Genomic DNA, 23656 nt, shown 5'->3' on the forward strand with positions numbered 1-23656 from the left:
CAAATGTGCACACCAGTATACATAACTATTCCAACCACTACCTTCCAGATTAGTGTTTTCGGCCATTGTCAAGTGCTGACTGTAAGCAGTCACCACTTGGCAATTCCCAATGAGCACTCATCTAAAAACTAGTATATATTTGACCACTTAACACTGTTGCTGGAAACATGAGAAAAATTGTATTAATTCAGATGTGATTGTTTCTCCAACTTGTGAATCTTTGAGCATGTTTGATACTAAAGAATCCTAATGACCAGTTAAACAACAGACAAAACCTGTTAGTCACCAGTAAAGAATGAAGAGTCATAACTTTACTTTTGATAAACTACGAGCTTTGGCCTGGTTAATGCATTAAACACTCAAGCACAATTCTCTTACTTCTACTTTGATGATAAATTAACTGGATGGAACTGTTATGTATAATAATATGCACATTACCAAAGTTCATGGATAGTTTGACAACTCTTATGGGACATAGTTGAGGACTGAGGGATTTGCAGTGACAATGCCATAGAAAAGAATCCTGTTTTTACTTCACTCATGCAAGTTAAATTATCCCATCATAGCAAGATAAGTATGGTAGTCGAATGTGTAGACTCCTGGAGAGAATGTGGCTATTGATGAGAAACACATTGCGTTTTGAGGAGAATGTCTCTTGTGGAATCAGAGGACTGGTGACAGCTGGATAAGTGGCTAAAATCTTATCTACAGAACAGGTAGCACAATAAAGTTTTAACTATTATGAAATTTTTGGGTGCAGCAGAGTCTGACTGGGGAACAACACATTGTGGAATACCACAAGGATCTTTACTTGGTTTCTATTATTTCTCATACGTATCAATGATCTACCTTTGTCCTCCAACAAAGCAAGCCACTTCACAAGGTATGCTGATGATACAAGTATTGCAATACATCTACATCTACATCTACATCTACATGACTACTCTGCAATTCACATTTAAGTGCTTGGCAGAGGGTTCATCGAACCACAATCATACTATCTCTCTACTATTCCACTCCCGAACAGCGAGCGGGAAAAACGAACACCTAAACCTTTCTGTTCGAGCTCTGATTTCTCTTATTTTATTTTGATGATCATTCCTACCTATGTAGGTTGGGCTCAACAAAATATTTTCGCATTCGGAAGAGAAAGTTGGTGACTGAAATTTCGTAAAAAGCTCTCGCCGCGACGAAAAACGTCTATGCTGTAATGACTTCCATCCCAACTCGTGTATCATATCTGCCACACTCTCTCCTCTATAACGCGATAATACAAAACGAGCTGCCCTTCTTTGCACCCTCTCGATGTCCTCCGTCAATCCCACCTGGTAAGGATCCCACACCGCGCAGCAATATTCTAACAGGGGACGAACGAGTGTAGTGTAAGCTGTCTCTTTAGTGGACTTGTTGCATCTTCTAAGTGTCCTGCCAATGAAACGCAACCTTTGGCTCGCCTTCCCGACAATATTATCTATGTGGTCCTTCCAACTGAAGTTGTTCGTAATTTTAACACCCAGGTACTTAGTTGAATTGACAGCCTTGAGAATTGTACTATTTATTGAGTAATCGAATTCCAACGGAGTTCTTTTGGAACTCATGTGGATCATCTCACACTTTTTGTTATTTAGCGTCAACTGCCACCTGACACACCATACAGCAATCTTTTCTAAATCGCTTTGCAGCTGATACTGGTCTTCGGATGACCTTACTAGACGGTAAATTACAGCATCATCTGCGAACAGTCTAAGAGAACTGCTCAGATTGTCACCCAGGTCATTTATATAGATCAGGAACAGTAGAGGTCCCAGGACGCTTCCCTGGGGAACACCTGATATCACTTCAGTTTTACTCAATGATTTGCCGTCTATTACTACGAACTGCGACCTTCCTGACAGGAAATCACGAATCCAGTCACACAACTGAGACGATACCCCATAGCTCCGCAGCTTGATTAGAAGTCGCTTGTGAGGAACGGTGTCAAAAGCTTTCCGGAAATCTAGAAATACGGAATCAACTTGAGATCCCCTGTCGATAGCGGCCATTACTTCGTGCGAATAAAGAGGTAGCTGCGTTGCACAATAGCGATGTTTTCTGAAGCCATGCTGATTACGTGTCAATAGATCGTTCTCTTCGAGGTGATTCATAATGTTTGAATACAGTATATGCTCCAAAACCCTACAGCAAACCGACGTCAATGATATAGGTCTGTAGTTAAATGGATTACTCCTACTACCCTTCTTGAACACTGGTGCGACCTGCGCAATTTTCCAATCTGTAGGTACAGATCTATCTGTGAGCGAGCGTTTGTATATGAGTGCTAAGTAGGGAGCTATAGTATCAGCGTAATCTGAAAGGAACCTAATCGGTATACAATCTGGACCTGAAGACTTGCCCGTATCAAGCGATTTGAGTTGCTTCGCAACCCCTAAGGTATCTACTTCTAAGAAACTCATGCTAGCAGATGTTCGTGTTTCAAATTCTGGAATATTCCATTCGTCTTCCCTGGTGAAGGAATTTCGGAAAACTGCGTTCAATAACTCCGCTTTAGCGGCACAGTCGTCGATAACAGTACCATCGGCACTGCGCAGCGAAGGTATTGACTGCGTCTTGCCGCTTGTGTACTTTACATATGACCAGAATTTCTTCGGATTTTCTACCAAATTTCGAGACAATGTTTCATTGTGGAACCTATTAAAGGCATCTCGCATCGAAGTACGTGCCAAATTTCGCGCGTCTGTAAATTTTAGCCCATCTTCAGGATTTCGCGTTCTTCTGAACTTCGCATGCTTTTTCCGTTGCCTCTGCAACAGCGTTCGGACCTTTTTTGTGTACCAAGGGGGATCCGTTCAATCTCTTACCAATTTATGAGGTATGAATATCTCAATTGCTGTTGCTACTATATCTTTGAATTTGAGCCACATCTCGTCTACATTCGCATAGTCAGTTCGGAAGGAATGGAAATTGTCTTTTAGGAAGGCTTCTAGTGGCACTTTATCCGCTTTTTTAAATAAAATTATTTTGCGTTTGTTTCTGATGGATTTGGAAGAAATGGTATTGAGCCTAGCTACAATGACCTTGTGATCACTAATCCCTGTATCAGTCATGATGCTCTCTATCAGCTCTGGATTGTTTGTGGCCAAGAGGTCAAGTGTGTTTTCGCAACCATTTACAATTCGCGTGGGTTCGTGGACTAACTGCTCTAAATAATTTTCGGAGAATGCATTTAGGACAATCTCGGAAGACGTTTTCTGCCTACCACCGGTTTTGAACAAGTATTTTTGCCAACATACCGAGGGAAGGTTGAAGTCCCCACCAACTATAACCGTATGAGTGGGGTATTTATTTGTTACGAGACTCAAACTTTCTCTGAACTGTTCCGCAACTGTATCATCGGAGTCTGGGGGTCGGTAGAAGGAGCCAATTATTAACTTAATTCGGCTGTTAAGTATAACCTCCACCCACACTAATTCGCACGGAGTATCTACTTCGACTTCACTACAAGATAAACCACTACTGACAGACACCAACACTCCACCACCAATTCTGCCTAATCTATCTTTCCTGAACACCGTCTGAGACTTCGCAAAAATTTCTGCAGAACTTATTTCAGGCTTTAGCCAGCTTTCTGTACCTATAACGATATCAGCTTCTGTGCTTTCTATTAGCGCTTGAAGCTCAGGGACTTTTCCAGCGCAACTACAACAGTTTACAACTATAATTCCGACTGTTCCTTGACCCAAGCACGTCCTGTAATTGCCAAGCACCCTTTGACATTGCAGCCCATCCCGCACTTTCCCGAGGCCTTCTAACCTAAAACACAACAAAACATCCACTAACATAGATGCCTATGTCAATCAATCGCTCACAGATGTTCTGTACTTATGCATAACGAACTCACTAGCAACAAACCTCAGAAAAACAACTGTATCTGACTCAGTTCTAGCCATAAAAGCCAACAGGAGATTTTTATTGCACGACATTCAGTGGAATTCTTAGGTTAACTGGGGGAGTAACACCCTCGCAACATTTGTTATAATTTTGTTTTGATTCTTTCCATTCACTTTTGAGTTATTGGGGGAATTTATTGGCAATGAAAAAAGTATTTAACCATAAGAAATTATTAGCGTTATGTGTGGAGAGCTGTGAGGTATTGTTTGCATTTTAAATAAATTGGGGATACTGAGCACTGTCACTGTTGTTGTTGTTGTTGTTGTCTTCCTTCCAAAGTATATTTTGATGCATCTCTCCATTCTACTCTATCCCGTACAAGCCTCTTCAACTCCAAATAATTACTGCAACATACGTCCTTCTAAATTTGCTTAATGTGTTCATCTCTTGGTCTCCCTCTATGATTTTTACCCCACCCCACACTTCCCTCCAGTACTAAATTGGTGATCCCTGGAGTACTAAATTGGTGATCTCTTGATGCCTCAGAATGTGTCCTACCAATCAAACCCTTCTTCTAGTCTGGTTGATCCACAAATTTCTCCTCTCCCCAATTATGTTCAGTACCTCCTCTTTAGTTATGTGATCTTCCCACTAATCTTCAGCATTCTTCCGTAGCACCTCATTTCCCAAGTGTCTATTTTTTTCTTGTCCAAACTAAACACCCCATATAAATACTTGCAGAAAGGCTTTCCTAACACTTAAATCTATACTCCACGTTAAAAAATTTCAAATCTATACTCAATGTTAAAAAATTTCCCTTCTTCAGAAACGGTTTTCTTGCCATATTATATCCTCTTTAGTTTGACTATCATCACTTATTCTCCTTCGCAAATAACAAAACTCACCTACTACTTTAAGTGTCTCATTTCCTACTCTAATTCCCTCTACATCACCTGATTTAATTTGATTACATCCCATTATCCTTGTTTTGCTTTTGTTGATTTTTGTCTAATATCTTTTCAAGACATTGTCAATTACATTTAACTGCTGTTTCAAGTCCTTTGCTGTCTCTGACAGAATTACAATGTCATCGACAAACATCAAAATTTTTATTTCTTTTCCCTGAATTAATTAATTTTTCTGTGGTTTCCTTTACTGCTTGTTCAGCGGCTGAATAACTTTGGTTTAGGCTGCAACCCTGTCTCAATCCCTTCTCAACCACTGCTTCCCTTCCATGCCCCGACACTTATAACCACCATCTAATTTATGTACAAATTGTAAATAGCTTTTCTCTCCCTGTATTTTACCCACACCACCTTTAAAATAAGAAAGAGACTATTCCAGTTGGCATTTTCAAAAGCTTTATCTAAGTCCACAAATGCTATAAATGTAAGTTTGCCTTTTCTTTGCCTATCTTCTAAGAGTAGTCATAGGGTCAGTATTGCCTCACAGTTTCTCTGGAATCCACACTGATCTTTCCCAAGGTTGCCTCTATCAGTTTTTCCATTTTTCTGTAAAGGATTCATGCTAGTATCTTGCAACTGTGACTTGTTAAACTGATAGTTTGGTAATTTTCACACCTGCCACTACTTCACTGTATATCTTTCCAATTGTGCCCTTCATAAATGATAATCCTTCTCACTATGAAATAAGCGGAACACACTACAGACATAACATGGGAAGAAAATATGAATTATACAGAAACCCAAAAAAAATCTGTCTCTAGTACAAAATGTTATAAAATGTACTAGAACCAAAATCTTTGATTATTAATTAATATTAAGTCCTTACAAGATAATAACAAATTATGTAAAAGTAGACAAAATAAGCATTTACATAAAAAACTTTTTAAACACATAATGCATTTTTAACAGATATATACAGAATGTTTATCACATTTTTATTATTTTGCTGCACCAGTTTTAATTTGTCTTTCTGTTTCATTATCTAATGTTCTATAATTCACAATAAATTGCCTTGAACTTGATGAATCCAGCAGGATGTCTGTATAATCAATCACTAATGTTATACAGTTCACAATAAGGTTCACTTTTATCTCAGTAGTGATAAACAACAAACACATGAAAAATCTTGATTAATACTTCACACAAACAAAGATGAGACTTCTATTTTTTACCATGTAATATCCAAAAAAATCACAATACATAAAATAAGAGGAAGGCAACCACTCAACCATAGCAGACTTGTGTGTGATGCATTGACAAAGAATCATCAGCTAATTATAAATCTTCTGTAAATGTAAGACTGAATTTTCTGATTTCTATTCACTGGTTTTAATAGAAGTAGCAGCCATTTCATAATGCCTTATCACACACTGTCATCAGATCTTTAGCAGATGCATAGGAAAGCCACAAGCAAGACAAGACTTAAATAATAGACATGGCCACAAATTGTGAAGAGATCTGCATAAAAAATAAACCAAAACCCAAAAAGGAAGTAATAAATGGTACTATTACAGATAACCCAAGAAAGAAATTTACCTGGTAATTGACATACTGAATCCACATGTCAACATCATTTGGATTCTTCGTTAAAGCAACATTGTATTCCTCTGTTTTGCTCATGATTTCACTCTCTTGTTTCTCACATGATGACACCCCCTTCCAATTTTCTGCTTGGGAATTCTCTTCATCAAGACAATAAAGATAATAGCGATAATTTCTCTTTTTTGCTTTACGGGATGGTAGTTTTCCCAGTGCTTTATGGTGGTTGCACTTATAACTGAAATATGAAATACATTAAATTCTTTATTATGCAATTATGTGAAACTTTCTTTAGTGTCAGCATAATGTGAGCTAAAATAATGATTGAAATCTCACACTGGGACTGCTGGTTTGTAAAGTGTATCAACTTTTAAGAATCCCTTGTTTGGACATTTATCCTCATAAAAATCTTCAGTTTTTTCTTGGCTGGGAATCGCACATACTGGACTCTCATCTCTGCTTCTACAACAAGAAAACAAGTCTTTTCAATAGTATGAAGGAGAAATACCAATGTGTCAATAAGTTTAATGTTTTCACAAATCAAAAAGTTCCATTTGACTTTAATGGTGGTGGTTAATTTACAATGTGATCAATTTCTGACTACTACAACACTGTCCTCACGACTCACCTACATATGGCAATGTATATGTACAAACAATCCTTGTTACCTGTACATGTACTGTATAGACTATGCTTGTTAAGTCTAACTGGTGCTTGAGGATGGAAGTGCAATATTTCAAAAATGATCATGTTGTAAAAAGACTGTTGACTTGTACTAATGACTCAACATGGGATTTTTTTTCAAGTTTCACTTTCCCATTTGAGTTTAAAATGTTTGGGATAGACCTATGAGATCAACTGCCCATGCAGCACATGACTGATTCAATTTCTGGTTGCAATGAAAGAATGTTAGCCTAGTAGAAAAAAGTTTTTTGTTTGTATTGGAAAGAAAGCATGCTATGGATCTCCAATGATTCCATGGACACAGGGTTAGTAAGAGTGTGCAATTTCGACACATTAACCATAACAAGCACTCTGATGAGCAGTGTCAGTCATATTACTAGCCTGGAAGTGAAGATGCAAATGTCTGTAGGAGGAAGTAACTTCTGGATGAAATGGTGCGAACAGTGGCAGCGGTTGTTCTGTGGCATGATGCGCTACTGCATTACAGGCTGTTCTTTTACAGTCTGCTTAGCTTGTAGCTTTAGGACGGCTTGTAATTGTGTGTGTTGCTACACTTCTTGTTCCATTTGAAGTTGTAGTTGCTGCCATAATTTCAAGAATTCAGATCCATGTTAACTGCAACTTCGTCTGCTGTCCAAGCACACACAATAAGTTTTGAGTCCTCATCATTTATGCACATCTTTCTAATGTAGTATATGTTTTTTAAGCAAGCTTTGCACAACTCCCAAGTACAAAACTAAATTGTGCTTAAATGCTGTGTGCTGTGTACATAATGGATAGTCAAGCTAAAAATCCTCCAAGGAAGTCTATTATCACACCACAGTTGAACTGGCCACAAAATAAAACAGTCCAAATAAACACCCACAGAGAGACTGGAAGGTAGAACAAAGCACAATATCAGTGACAGATGTAGGCAAAGTACAACTCAGTTCAATGTGACTGTGCTTTACTTGGCAGCAAATTGTATTAGCTGTGAGAATGTTAGCAGTGTTGCGCATGTGATAACTTTATTACACTATCTCCCAGTGGTCAGTACACCACATTCTTGCTTATAAAATATGCTATAACCCTATATGTAATACTTGAGGTGCACACCGTCGCACCAGGCCACCAGCACACTATGCTTCAAATATTCTGACAACGACATCTGTGCAGGACAGCTGCCAGAGGCCATCTCTGGTGGGCCACATGACTTGTGCATATGACACAGTACCCACCACATCTATCACAACACTCCTCTTTATAAGCACAGTGCAGTAGGCATTTACACTCATATTGTGTTCTTAGTTACTGTCAGCAACTGCTTGTGTCTGTACATGGATTGTTTGTATGTCTGTGTCTATGTTCTTAGCTGTTGTTTGCTTGTATATGGAAGAAGAATAAACTTTGATTCACTGTGGCTGTACTGTTGTTTGCGTCTTACATTATGATACAATTGAGGATGAGTGTGGTGTTCACCTCTGCATGCTCAGCCTGTTGGCTGTTACTTAGGTTCTTCTGGCAATGGAGGCATTGCTCAAATCTCTCCTCAAGCAGAAGCAGGCTCCTATTGTTGCCATCATGAACTTGTCGGCCACACTGTCTATGCAGGCTCCCGTTCTGTCAGTGTACCCACCACACCTTTCCACTCATGACAACGCAGCCAAAGAGTGAGAGTCTTACAAGAAGCAGCTTTGGCAACATTTCCTTGCCTGTGGTATCACTGATGCAAACATGTCTACAGCTTTGTTCCTTTCTATGATTTCTGCTCAGAGTAGTTGTGCCAGATAATCCCTCTCCAGAAACCAGTGTCACTTTTGTTTGATGAAATGTGTAGGCTGTTGTCAAACGATCACCATAAAGCAATGCAGTGTCATTGCAGCACACGTAGAGTTCCATCATTGTCATAAATAGTCCCAACAGGTCCACTGGGCTTGGACAGTTGAACTCCAAAGATTCAGTCACAAACATAAGTTTCTTTCTGATGTTCATCATAATTCCTATGCTGATTTTATGGTTCTCGACACCATGATTCGGTTTGCTGCTGCCAAGGAGGTGCATCAACACGTACTACAAAGCGAGAATCCATCTTCGGCAGAAGTGTTAAATATTGCTCAGTCTTTCAAGGTATCTCATGCTGCTGATGATCAGACTGAACCCTGATGTGACATCGCGACACAAGTTCCTGTTCATGATTATTGCGCATCTGTCAATTCTAGTCAGGAGGATAATGTGGTAGCCGTACAAACATGGCCTCCGCACCACACTAGGCAGTAATGTGCCAAACAACAACAAAATAACAAACCACAGCAATGCCAACGGTCAGCGCTCCCATCTTGCTCATACCGTTTCATGCAACATGAAAGGGTAACTTGCACTAAGTACTGATTGGCTTGCAACAACTGTAGAAAAGAAGTATACGTACATGGATGTTAATTTTGTGCCTCCAGTGCTTACGAATCATAACAAACTGTTGATCAATATACAAGTGATGGACCAAGTGCTCAATCTACAAGTGGAGAAGGGTGCAGCTGCAACTTTAATGAACTCTCAAACTTATGTGGATTTGGGATCTCAAGCTCTGGTTCCTGTTACTCAATATTTGGTGTTACAACAAGCAGCATATTCCAATTTAGGGGCAATTTATGGCCTCCTCTATGTATAAAGCCGTGGTATGTTGCTTGACTTTTCTGGTAGTGGATGATGCTGACACTGCAAATTTGTTTTGTCTGGATGGTTCCAGTGCTTTTGGTTTATCCATTTTGGACGTGGTGCACCTCGTTTCCAACCAGGCCACTACTAACAGTTAGATTCTCTGTGTTCTGAGTTCTCATCGCTTCTCTCAAATGTTTTAGGTTGTGGCACTAATTTTAAAGCCCTATTCCAGTTGCTTTGCATGATCGAGTGAAAATGGAATTGTGCAGGCATATAGTAGGGTGTAACACAGCCTATTACATTGAGTGAGTGTGAGTGGTCTACCCTCCTCATGACTGTAAAAAAAACCAATTGGTCAGCTTCGCCTCTGCAGCAACTTTAAAGTTTTAGTTAATGCTCAATGTATCACTGACACCTAACCTTTGCCCTGTCTGAATGAGTTATTGGCTACATTCGCAGGGGGTCAGATCTTCTCCAAAGCTGACTTATCTGAAGCCTATTTACAGGTTCTGTTGGATGAGGATTCTAAATGCATTGTTGTGGTTACCAAACCCTTCCGGGCTGTACCAACATCAGCACCCTAGTAATTTTTCAACATTTATAAGAACAACTGACAATGACCATTCCAGGGTGCATCAACTATCTCTATGACATGGTCATTAAGGGTGCATCCATAGACAAGCTTTTATCTAACTTACACACTTTGTTCATGATCTTACATCGCAAGGTTGAAATGCATCTTGGCCAAGTCACACTTTTTTCAGCCATCCATTTTGTATTTGGGGTCTGAAGTTTCTCAGGACAGTGTTATGCCTTTAAGTCATTTCAGCGCCGTGGTCAATGACACTGCCTTGCCTTACAAATGTCAAAGAACTGCAAGTATATTTGATTAAAATTGCTTACAATCAAAAATTTATTCCATTGTGGCCGCACTGGCCCATCCCCTCCACAAGATGGTATATATGAACGTTGCTTTTCAGTGAACACCAGCCTGTGAGCAAGCATTCATGCTTTTGAAATCAAAATTATATTCTGCTCCTTGTCTGGCTACTTTCCATCCCTATCACCACTTAGTTTGGTCACAGACACCTCTCCATATAGATTCAGGCCCATTTGCACACATCAATATGAGGATGATTCTTAATGCCCGGTACCTTACATGTCAAAAACACTCAACTCCACTCAGCAATGCTACTCTCTAATAGAAAAGGAAGTGCTTGCTATCGCGTATGCCCTCAAAAAGTTTCATGTGTTCTTGTGTAAGTCTAAGTTCCCCCTTTCTGCTGACCAAAAACCCTTGGTTTTGTTCTTTAATTCTCCTACTTTGTTGCCAGTCAAAGCAGCACATTGTCTCCAGTGTTGGGCCTTGTTTCTATCTTGCTCCAATTATGAAATACATTTTCGGCCTACCGCACAGCATGCCAATGCCAATGCCCTGACCCAACTCCCGATGGGACCAGATCTTACTCCTGATCAGGATGATTTCCTTTGTTTTCAATTAGATGCTGGTGAGCAATATGCAGTGGAAGGGTTCCCTATTAGGCTCTCAGATTGCAGCTGCTGTCACTACCAATCTGGTTTTGCAGCAAGTTGTTCACCTCATTCAGGAGGTTTGGCCAGGCATGCCTCCAGGCATGTCTTCTGATCCTTTGTGTAACTATTTTCCCTTCCGTCACTGCCTTTTGGTATTTGACAGTGTTGTTCTCTTAGCTAAGGATTGGACTGTGGCCTAGGCAGCATGTGCATCAGCTTCTACATCAGGCTCACTGGGATCCCTTACCAAGCTATTGACCCGTCAGCATGCATTTTCGTACGGCATCAATGGTGACACTGTACTTCTTGTCATGGCCTGTTCTCGGTGTGCTGCTCAACAGGCTCTCTCTGTGGCCCGCAACGTGCAGCATCTATGGGAATACAATCCTGTTGACTTGACAGAACCCTTCCTACATTCTTACTGGTTGCTGGTTGTCAATGTTTCCTCAAAATTTCCATATTTTATCCCCTGACCTACGATTTAGGTCCTCTCCAAAGTTTTTCTATGCTTTTTATATTCTTGTGACAGGTAAAGATCCACAGTTTGTGCCTGAGACCTCCCACGATTTGTGTGCTTGTCAAGGCATTCACCACATATCTGCTCATTCTTCTAACCCAATCTGAAGGCAAGACGGAACATCTCATCTGCATGTTGAAGATTCAAATGAAGAAGTATGTCATGGTATCCTCCACGGAAAACGCCTTTACAAACTTCTTGAGTTCCTACAGGTTTATGCCGGTGATGGATTGGAGTCTGGCTGAGGTACTCAATGGTCACCACCTACACACCCTCCTCCAGTAGTTTTGTACTGTGTTAAATAATATGTAGTAAGTATTTGGAAAACTACTTAAGAGGGAATTATTTTGTGGGCTGTCAAATGTCGAAAAGTTTTCTACAGTGAGCAGAAATTAACGATTAATTTATAGTAGAAATGTTGTGGGGCAATTTTGAGTATTGGACTGATTCATTGTGTACTGTAAATATCCATTTCTATTGTTAGCAGTACATATATTGAGTGGTTAGCCCATTAGTGAGTGCAATTTGTTGTGTTAAAGCTGCACGCACTGCGTAATTGTGCCACTGCAGGATCTGTGTTAATTTATAATTGTGAGTGAGCTGCAAGCTCACTGTATTGGTAGAAATGGGTCTTGATACTTGTTAAACAAAAAGGTAGTGAACCAGAATCTTATAGTGAAATACACACAGAAGATGTGAAATCTGGATTTAGAGGTGTAGACTGGACATTACAGGAACTATTTTAGTAGAGTTAAACTAATGAGGGGCTAGCTACTACTGCTTTGTATTGATGTGACAAATGAACTTTATTCTTTCCAGGCAGGGATTATACTGAGTTTGCAATATGTCAACACCTTAAGAGGCACAACTTTTTATTAATTTAAATTAAGGATCAAATTGGTGGTGTCACTTAGTTTTCTTTTTTTTTCCTTTTTTTCCATTACCAATATGTGTGGGTCTAATTTCGTAGGCACTGAATCACGCATGTACAATTATATTGTTGTTGAAAAAAAAAGGCTACAAAAAAAAAACAAGGTGAAAAAAACGAAAACTGTGTCCCCCGTTTTAATAATCATTGAGCTCTACTGTCCTCAGCAACAGACATAAGTCCTCAACTTATAAATAAAATAATAATAATAATAATAATAATAACACCAAGAAAAAGAAGAAGAAAAAATAAGTACAACACAATGAGATTATAAATGATTTTAAAAACTACTTAAATCAGAGAATGGTGATAAGGTTCATAATCAAGAGATATAGAATGTAAGCTTTATGTTAGTAAGATTAAAGATAGTGACAGCACTGAGTATAGTAATGTCCTAAAGAGATTCTTAGGTAGAAACAGTCTGATATTAAAATAAGTAATTGCTGATAAGCACAGTGAGTGTGCCCATAACACTCCCCTGTGGCATGCCAGAGGTTACTTTAACGTCTGTAGACATCTCTCCATTGATAACAACATGCTGTTTGCTAAAAACTCTTCAATCCAGCCACACAGCTGGTCTGATATTCCGTAGGCTCTTACTTTGTTTATCAGGCGACAGTGCGGAACTGTATCGAACGCCTTCCGGAAGTCAAGGAAAATAGCATCTACCTGGGAGCCTGTATCTAATATTTTCTGGGTCTCATGTACATATAAAGCGAGTTGTGTCTCACACGATCGCTGTTTCCGGAATCCATGTTGATTCCTACAGAGAAGATTCTGGGTTTCCAAAAACGACATGATACTCGAGCAAAAAACATGTTCTAAAATTCTACAACAGATCGACGTCAGAGATATAGGTCTGTATTTTTGCGCATCTGCTCGACGACCCTTCGTGAAGACTGGAACTACCTGTGCTATTTTCCAATCATTTGGAACCTTCCGTTCCTCTAGTGACTTGCGGTACATGGCTGTTAGAAGGGGGGCAAGTTCTTTCGCGTCCTCTGTGTAGAATCGAATTGGTATCCCATCAGGTTCAGTGGACTTTCCTCTGTTGAGTGATTCCAGTTGCTTTTCTATTCCTTGGACACTTATTTCGATGTCAGCCATTTTTTCGTTTGTGCGAGGATTTAGAGAAGGGACTGCAGTGTGGTCTTCCTCTGTGAAACAGCTTTGGAGAAAGGTGTTTAGTATTTCAGCTTTACGCATGTCATCCTCTGTTTCAATGCCATCATCATCCCGGAGTGTCTGGATATGATGTTTCGAGCCACTTACAGATTTAACGTAAGACGAGAACTTCCTAGGATTTTCTGTCAAGTCAGTACATAGAATTTTACTTTCGAATTCACTGAACACTTCACGCATAGCCCTCCTTATGCTAACTTTGACATCGTTTAGGTTCTGTTTGTCTGAGAGGTTTTGGCTGCGTTTAAACTTGGAGTGAAGCTCTCTTTGCTTTCGCAGTAGTTTTCTAACTTTGTTGTTGAACCACGGTGGGTTTTTCCCGTCCTTTACAGTTTTACTCGGCACATACCTGTCTAAAACACATTTTACAATTGCCTTAAACTTTTTCCATAAACACTCAACATTGTCAGTGTCAGAACAGAAATTTTCGTTTTGATCTGTTAGGTAGTCTGAAATCTGCCTTCTATTACTCTTGCTAAACAGAGAAACCTTCCTCCCTTTTTTTTATATTCCTATTAACTTCCATATTCAGGGATGCTGCAACGGCCTTATGATCAGATTCCTCGTTCTGCACTTGCAGATTCGAAAAGTTCGCGTCTGTTTGTTATCAGTAGGTCCAAGATGTTATCTCCACGAGTCGGTTCTCTGTTTAATTGCTCGAGATAATTTACGGATAGTGCACTCAGTATAATGTCACTCGATGCTCTGTTGCTGCCACCCGTCCTAAGCATCTGAGTGTCCCAGTCTATATCTGATAAATTGAAATCTCCACCTAAGACTATAATATGCTGAGAAAATGTATGTGCAATGTATTCCAAATTTTCTCTCAGTTGTTCTGCCACTAACGCTGCTGAGTCGGAAGGTCGGTAAAAGGAGCCAATTATTAACCTAGGTCGGTTGTTGAGTGTAACCTCCACCCATAATATTTCACAGGAACTATCCACTTCTACTTCAGTACAGGATAAACTACTACAAACAGTGAGAAACACGCCACCACCGGTTGCATGCAATCTATCCTTTCTAAACACCGTCTGTGCCTTTGTAAAAATTTCGGCTGAATTTATCTCTGGCTTCAGCCAGCTTTCCGTACCTATAACGATTTCAGCTTCGGTGCTTTCTATCAGCGCCTGAAGTTCCGGTACTTTACCAATGCAGCTTCGACAGTTTACAATTACAATACCGATTGATGCTTGGTCCCCGCATGTCGTGACTTTGCCCCGCACCCTTTGAGGCTGTTGCCCTTTATGTACTTGCCCGAGGCCACCTAACCTAAGAAAACTGCCCAGTCCCTGCCACACAACCCCTGCTACCCGTGTAGTCGCCTGCTGCGTGTAGGTGCATTGTGCTGTCACCTACTGCCACGTACTCCATATCAGCGACTTCAGTATTCATTAGACATCATGAGAGCAGAATGGGGCACTCCATGGAACTCATGAACTTCGAACGTGCTCAGGTGATTGGGTGTCACCTGCGTTATACATCTGTACACAAGATTTCCACACTCATAAACATCCCTAGGTCCATTGTTTCCAATGTGATAGTGAAGTGGGAACTTGAAGGGACACATACAGCACAACAGCTTACAGGCCGACCTCTCCTGTTGACTGACAAAGACCGCTGACAGTTGAATGGGCAGATATTTATAAAGACCATCACACAGGAATTCCAAACTACATCAGGATCCACTGCAAGTACTATGATAGTTAGGCAGGAGGTGAGAAAACTTGAATTTCATGGTTGAGCGGCTGCTCATAAGCAGACTGGCCTGCACAGAGTCCTGACCTGAATCCTACAGAACACCTTTGGGATGTTTTGGAACACCGACTTCATGCGAGGCCTCACCGACCGACACCTATACCTGTCCTCAGTGCAGCACTCCGTGAAGAATGGGCTGCCATTCCCCAAGAAACCTTCCAGCACCTAATTGAATGTATGCCTGCAAGAGAGGAAACTGCCACTAAGGCTAAGGGTGGGCCAACACTATATTGAATTCGAGCATTACCGATGGAGGACGCCATGAACTTGTAAGTCATTCTCAGCCAGGTGTCTAGATACTTTTGATCACATGGTGTACCTGGTAATTTTCTATGGCAGATGCATTAGTTGCTTATTAACTAGTACAAAGCTGTGTGCATGTGTTTTCTGGGATGTGAGTGGGCATGTTGACTACACACGATAGATATCACATACCTCGTGTGCAAACACTTTGGTCAGTGGGTGCAACGGTATGACTGTTTGTTCAGTTGCTTTGTTCAGTGGATTACCATGCATTGTTGTAGGTTTGGTAGTTCATATTAAACAGAGTTACTTGTTAATTAACTGGTGCATACTGCAGTAAATTGTTTAAGGTTGGGGGTCTGAATTACCTGAAAACCCACACTGTGACATAAGCTACTGCGTGTCATTGTTATTTGTTGTCACTTCCTTCATATTAGATAAAGTCACTGAGTGGCATTATTGATAATTAAGCTCTTTATGATTGATTGTAAAGCTACTTTTTCAAACACTACTTTGAAATTAGCACCTAGAAGTTTACTCACTACATGAGTTTTTCATCTACCCTCCCATTACAGTATAATGGCACAGAATATTGCAGGGAGTCCATTATGAGTTTGGGGATGGAAGTTGCAGAAGTGAAGGGACTACAATGTGTTTGAGGCACAGTAAGCTTACTCTCCCTTCTGGTGGTCAGACATGGTTGAATGGAACCTTGAATACATGTTCCCATGCACTCCAAAATTAGGCCACTATCATATTCAGATGCCCCACAAATCTGGATATTGCATGATTCAGCCAGCTGGCCAAATGGAGACCTAAAACCTTTCAAACTCTGTCACGTGGTAATAATGTTGTGTCACCAAGTATGAGGAAAATCTATGTTCTTCTCAGTAGTCCTAATTTACTTACTGCACACTTGTGTCCATTTTACATGTCACACAGATGTCTAATTCCAATCATTTACATACCCACTGATGGTCTGGACATCTAAGATGTTACGTAGACACCTGACCATGCCCTCTGGATGCTTCACTTTTCTTGTCAAATAGCATGTTAATATGAAAAATATCAGGCTGCATTGAAGAATGAAGGCAGGACGGAAGGAAGATTTGAGTTTAACAAGGGGAACACACCCATAATTTACACAGATTATTTCCAGTTGCCTGTCAACTGTACACTTTGTTTAAATAATATGTTAACTATGCCAGCTGTACTCAGTTGTAAAAATAATTATGTCATTAGTTTGTATTGGTTATTAAACTTCAGTTTTAAATCAGAAGTGTTAGGGAAACCTACATCAAAACCTTATTTACAAAACCAGTCAACCTTGACAAGCATATATACTGACAAGTGAGCAGAATGTGGTGAACAGCATGGCTTTAATGATGCTTCACAAATAAAATTCATGTGAAAGCTTAGCTCTTTGTTTAAATTAACAATTACTATGAGAACTGCTTATTTTCTACTAGTCTTCCTGAATCAGTATATAAAACATGAACAATAATAAACTTTTTCCAATGATAAATTGCTGTATTACACTTTCGAAAGGGTATTCCTTGGTATTAGTTTTTCCAAATACAACAAGGTACACAGCACGCATATCTCTCATACCGTATAGCATATGTAACGCGTCTTAAAACAGTGTAAATTCAGAATCATTGTCACGATACATTCCTGTGAGCAGAAGATGTGGTGAGAAGTTGAAGCTGCGACTGAGAGTCTGTCACAAAAAAGGAACTGTGACTTGAACAAGAACATATGGAAGGAAAGGTAAATGAGAAGTAAATGAAAGAATAGGACCTAAGTGAATAAAAATTTGACTTATTAATGCTATTCTTGTAACTGGAATAACAGGGTCCCAATATACACAGCATCAGTACGAATACAACTAATAATAGCAGCACACATACATCACCACCACCAATTCTACTACTATTAATAACAATAATAAATTGTGTACCTTCGTTTCAACTTTTTCTTCTTCTTTTTCCGAAAATAATTTTTTTCTGTGCGATGCTCCTTGTGTCTCCTTTTTTTCCTGTGATGTGTATAAGCTTCATTACTAGTATCAGAATCACTTCCAGATTTCCTCTTCCCCTTCTTTTTTGAAGTAACGCTATCAGAATGTGTTTCCCTTTCATACTTCTTTTCTTTCTTCTCGTACTGTATATCTGTAGTTACGGCAGAATTAGTAATACAGTCTTCAAAGGCTTTTGTCCTCGTCTCACACTGTGTTTCTGATGAAACTCGACAATCTTTATCCTGCTGAGGCAAAGGAATTTCTGGAACCTTTATGTCGTGCAGCCATGGCAATTCACCAGTTTCTGTAAACATGTATAGTCAAATCAAAGTGCTATATAACAGCCCGTGCATCAAACTTCTTGTATACTTTTGAATAACTGGACTGATCACAAATTACATTACATTAACTCAGCTGAGATAATACAAATTAATAAAGTGTGTAATCCTGGTCAGAAGAAAGAAAAAGTGCATGGTCAGTTAAAAGTTCATTGTCCAACTGAAAAACCTATAAACATCCCCAATTTGTATGTGAGTGACTACAGTAATATGGAGCACAAATTTAAAGGGAACCAATCAAAACAATAAAAATTTATTTTATGAAGAAGCCTTTGCAGCAAGCCAGAGCAAGAAAGTCTACCACAAAAGTTCTGTTTTACAGGATACGAACAGAAATCAATTAGCTGTACAGTAAAAATTTAGCAAATGATGACATCACCAAAAATGTATTGCTATTTTCCTTTAGCACAATATCTCTAGAAAATCACATGGAGAAAACAATGTTACTTCCTGGCTGATTAAAACTGTGTGCCGGACCAAGACTCAAACTCAGGTCCCAAGTTCGAGTCTCGGACTGGCACACAGTTTTAATCTGCCAGGAAGTTTCATATCAGCAAACACACTGCTGCAGAGTGAAAATCTCATTTTGAAAACAATGTTAAATCACTAACATTTTGAAAATTAAGAATGTTCATCAGAAGGAGAAAGGAAACAGATAAAGGAATAAGGAAAAGTCTCAATGTGACAGAAAAGATATAATGGCGTACAAAGGACCTGAAAGAGTGGCAGTTAGAAGTTGTACACAACTGATAGGTCCAAGACAAAAGCTGCTTAATAGTACAGGATGCAAACACAACATTTTTAAGGAAAAAAAATATTCAAATGTGTGTGAATTCCTAAGGGACCAAACTGCTGATATCTTCGGTCCCTAGACTTACACACTACTTATAATAACTTATGCTAAGAACAATACACACATCCATGCCCAAGGGAGGACTCAAACCTCCAGCAGGAGGGGCTACACAATCCATGACATGGCACCTCAAACCACATGGCTTTTAAGGAAACTCATGAGAAATTTGATAGGGAGGGTGTGAGGATAAAAAGAAAGAGAAGTATAAAAAACAAGTTAATAAAGGAAAGAAGATTTAACAAATTGTCTCAGAGCAGGACAAAAACTGATAGCCTGACAGGGTGAAAATATAAACAGAAATAGAGAGCAAGAAACTGCACATGAGAACAGTTCACAAAAGGAAATGGAGAAAGATGCAGTATGAGTTAAGAGCAGGCAGCCCATGAAAGATAAGTATCTGTTGAGAAACCAGAACCCATTTCTCAAATTTGGGAGCACTCTTGTTGGGGAGAGCAAATTCTACTGGCTAAAACTGTTACACATGTAACAAGGTCCTTTTTATTAGGTTCCAGGACACATCCAGCAAAAGTATAAGCATGTTGGCATGCAGTTTTCTGTGACAACACACATTTGCTCAGCATTTGCATTGGTCATGAAGAAACATTGTCAGTCAGCTGATGACGAATTGTCTATGGTCCCACCACATGGTGTGATTAACAATGTTGCAACAGAAGTTAAGTGCACAATGGAATGTTACTCTGGAAGGTGCCTGAACAACAAGAGGATGTTAAGTTGAAAAAGGTTGTGAACAACTGCTATAGAGTAAGGACACTAATTGGCTACTGGGTGCCCCAAGGAGGACAGCTATTTTGTGTCTATTCATGTGCTCACTCAGTTCTATGGTGGTCATTCCCATACAAAAATCTATGCAGTGAACACAAGTTAGTTCATGCACAACATTTACGCTTCCACATTTTGTTTTAATAATATCAGATTTACCTGTGTTGGGGTCAGTGAGGTTACATGAGACAAGTGGTGCAGTGGGAGTATTTGTAACAGGAAGTTGCTCTGTGTTCAGATCAGTGGTTTGGAACATCATACAGTTCAACAAAGATGTTTTACAGAATAGAAAGACAATGGAAGGAGACAGTGGTTGGTATGGGAAGGATAGTTCAGAAAGGTAAAGTAGTTCTGAAACTGAACTATCTGATAGAAACAGGAGGGGAGCAAATGGAGGTAATATGTTGACATGTTGTGAGCTGGAAACAAAAGGCATATGGCCATATGACAGTAGCACAGTTAACAATCTTGTCTGCTAATGATACAACATTCAGAAAATGGTTCAAATGGCTCTGAGCACTATGGGACTCAACTGCTGTGATCATCAGTCCCCTAGAACTTAGAACTACTTAAACCTAACTAACCTAAGGACATCACACACAGCCGTGCCCGAGGCAGGATTCGAACCTGCGACCGTAGCAGTATCACGGTTCCGGACTGCGAGCCTAGAACCGCGAGACCACCACGGCTGGCATACAACATTCAGTAGAATTACGATGAACAGGCAAGGTTCTATGAATGCTATGGGTAGTACAGTGGCAGCCATTCTGCTCATAGCTAAAGTGGAACAGACACTAATCTGCAATGTACATATGTGCACATTCTGGGGGCTATCATGTTATTTTTTTAAAGTCTCAATCTGCAATGACATTGATTATACCTCAAGACCTATGTGCACCTCCTAGATTAAAATTCCACTCTTCACTTAGCTTCTACAACAACTTTGCTAAATATGCTCTGCACCTCCTAGTTCTAACTATTCAAGTGGACAAGTGGTAAACTCTACAACAGCTAAGAGCCAGAGCATCTCAACCAGCAAAATGTCAGTCTAAGGAAAGAGTACTGAGTAAAAGAAGTGCCACCTACACAATGCTATAAATTTGATTTACCAGAAATCAACACTATCTGTGTCACAGGCTGCCCGATACCATTCTCCCGAGGCTGTCTCCAATCCAAATGAACATGATGGTGCATGACCACTGCTTTATTCCCCACACAAGTGCATCTGATGGGCATAAAAAATGGTTCAAAAGGCTCTGAGCACTATGGGACTTAACTTCTAAGGTCATCAGTCCCCTAGAACTTAAAACTACTTAAACCTAACTAACCTAAGCACATCACACACATCCACGCCGAAGGCAGGATTCGAACCTGCGACCATAGCGGTCGCGCGGTTCCAGACTGTAGTGATGGGCATCCCTTAGTACACTTAGGTGAATTGCTTTATGAGCAGTTAAGCAGGCACTGCTCTCTTTTCATGTATAGTTTCAACAATATTTTTCTACGTTCAGTGTAAACATAGCATGAAAAACCACATTTTATGGCAAAATGGCATCACTTCAATCATAAAATTTTTTTGCAGGATGAATTTATCTTCTTACTATAAATAACAGAAACAGCTCAGCAAAAACAGGACAACAATGAAAAACTGGTAAATTAAAGGAACTATTCTGTCAGCAGGTCACATAGGTAAAGCTGGAAAATTTTCACTAATGTGGATGAGGTCTGAGATCAGAAATCACATCATTATTCAGAAATAGACAGAAAAGTTAATTACATAACACTGAGTTGTCCAACACAATAATGCACAGAACAGTGTCTTGGATATTCTTTGCCTGAGCTTAAGATTGGAGACCTTTTTAGCTGTCACCATTTCAGCAGCATGTGTGTCTTCAGTGTAATTATTTATTACATGTGGCTGTGAAGAGTGTGCTTAGGGTGCAACATTGCATTCTGGTACAAGTGCACGTTTACACGGTCAGCAGCTTTTCCATTCAGTGCTGGAGTTGGTAGTGGTTTGCATAGTGAATATGACAAGATGGTGGAACCAATGAGAAAACAGTGTCTGATTAACATGTCACAATGTCAAGTGTATGAAATTGTGTATCAGCAAAATGGAGTATATTGTGTATAGTGCTGTCATATAAAACAGGATATTCCGTGAAATTTAAACAGTACGCTTAGGTTCCTGCCAAAACACCAACTAAGAAATCAAAACATTCTGAAAATATGCCAAACAGTTTTGAAATGATCATCAGACTATTCTTCATTTTTTTATTGTTGATGTCGATAAATAAAGGAGCTTTGCACAGTCATGCAGATGTTGCCACTCTTTGGGTCAAGCTTGCAATGCAATTCCAGTTGTCAACTTTGATCCGCAACACAACCATGTCGTGTGATATCATGAAGGTCCAATGTATTTTAAATGGATTATTTGTGTAGGGATAGTGTTGTTATGGCTATAGGAAGCAGTGGTGCACTGTAATGGTGGATGTTTGTATTTGTAATTTGGTTTGTAGTGATTGTTTAATTTTTGGGATCAACTCTTCGGTGTGTTGGCATGTGGAATATAGGAGTTTTGCCTTGGAGTTGTGTTTGAATATTTCACTGCCTGGAGTACGGTTTGGTCTGGGAGATTTCTGTTGGCTTTTCACTGACAGAATAGATTAGTTGTACTTTTCATTCCAACTGATCCATAGTGAGGAGATGCTCCAGGGTGCAGAACAGGTCAGAAAAACAAGAATCTACAATAAATATTTACAATAAAAAACATATATGCCAATGACCCTTCCACAGATTACAAGTGGAGTGATCATCATGGATGTGGAATGAGTCAGAAAAATTTTGGACATATTTTCAATTATTATTATTTACAACGCCTATATACAACGATCATATTACTGCACTGAATTAGTATGTTAAGTTAAATTGTTCTAATATTCATATGATATGACATTATTAGTGACACACACACACACACACACACACACACACACACACACACACACACACACACACACACACACACAGATCAGTTGGTTCTACTAAGAAATTCATCAGTGGAGTGGAAGGAGTTGGCCACCAATAAATCCTTTACGCTCCTCTTAAATTGAACTTTATTGATTGTTAAACATTTTATGGCTGTTGGCAAGTTATTGAAAATATGTGTTTCTAAACAATGGACACCTTTTTGGAACAAAGTGATTATAAATCTTTGCGAATATGATTAATATTTTTAGTAATTATTACATGAAAATGAGCTGTTGGTTTGAAAAAGAAATATGTTTTTATTCCTAGATTCCTAAATAGGCTCTGCAGGATGTTCTGAATTTACATCACATATTGTTCTTACTAGTACATGTTTTTGGACATGGAAAACTTTAGCAGCACATGATGATGCATGAAATAACAGGTTTACTATTAGCAGTCACTGTTTACATCCAAAATGTGTTTCAAAGGTTTGAACCTCCATCATCTGCTGGATTTATATATGTTAATATGATGTGTGTGTTGTATTACAACTGGGCAACTGGGGCAACTTGTGGAACTGTTTCCAGCAGTCACAAGCTATTTCCTCCATCATAATACATCATGTATTATGTTGTGCAGTGAACACATATTAGATGGTGTACAAATATCATGACTGCACATGTTGTTTCAATATTGTCGGATTTATCAGTGGTGGTGTCAGTGAGGTTACATGGTTCAAATGGCTCTGAGCACTATGGGACTCAACTGCTGTGGTCATTAGTCCCCTAGAACTTAGAACTACTTAAACCTAACTAACCTAAGGACAT

General features: G+C 39.5%; 1 protein-coding gene across 1 annotated transcript in view; it reads right to left on the minus strand.

The window, feature by feature from the left end:
- The window catches only part of LOC126281692 (nuclear exosome regulator NRDE2), a 163645-nt gene that overhangs the window by 132897 nt on the left and 7092 nt on the right, over positions 1-23656 (minus strand). Inside the window, exons 2-4 of the mRNA XM_049980860.1 lie at positions 17829-18192; positions 6729-6854; positions 6390-6630 (exon numbers count right to left, since the gene is read on the minus strand). Of these exons, the coding sequence (XP_049836817.1) occupies positions 6390-6630; positions 6729-6854; positions 17829-18192 (731 nt within the window). The remainder of the gene's footprint in view (positions 1-6389; positions 6631-6728; positions 6855-17828; positions 18193-23656) is intronic.

Source organism: Schistocerca gregaria, chromosome 7 (assembly GCF_023897955.1).
Source record: "Schistocerca gregaria isolate iqSchGreg1 chromosome 7, iqSchGreg1.2, whole genome shotgun sequence".
NCBI classification, from domain to species: domain Eukaryota; kingdom Metazoa; phylum Arthropoda; class Insecta; order Orthoptera; family Acrididae; genus Schistocerca; species Schistocerca gregaria.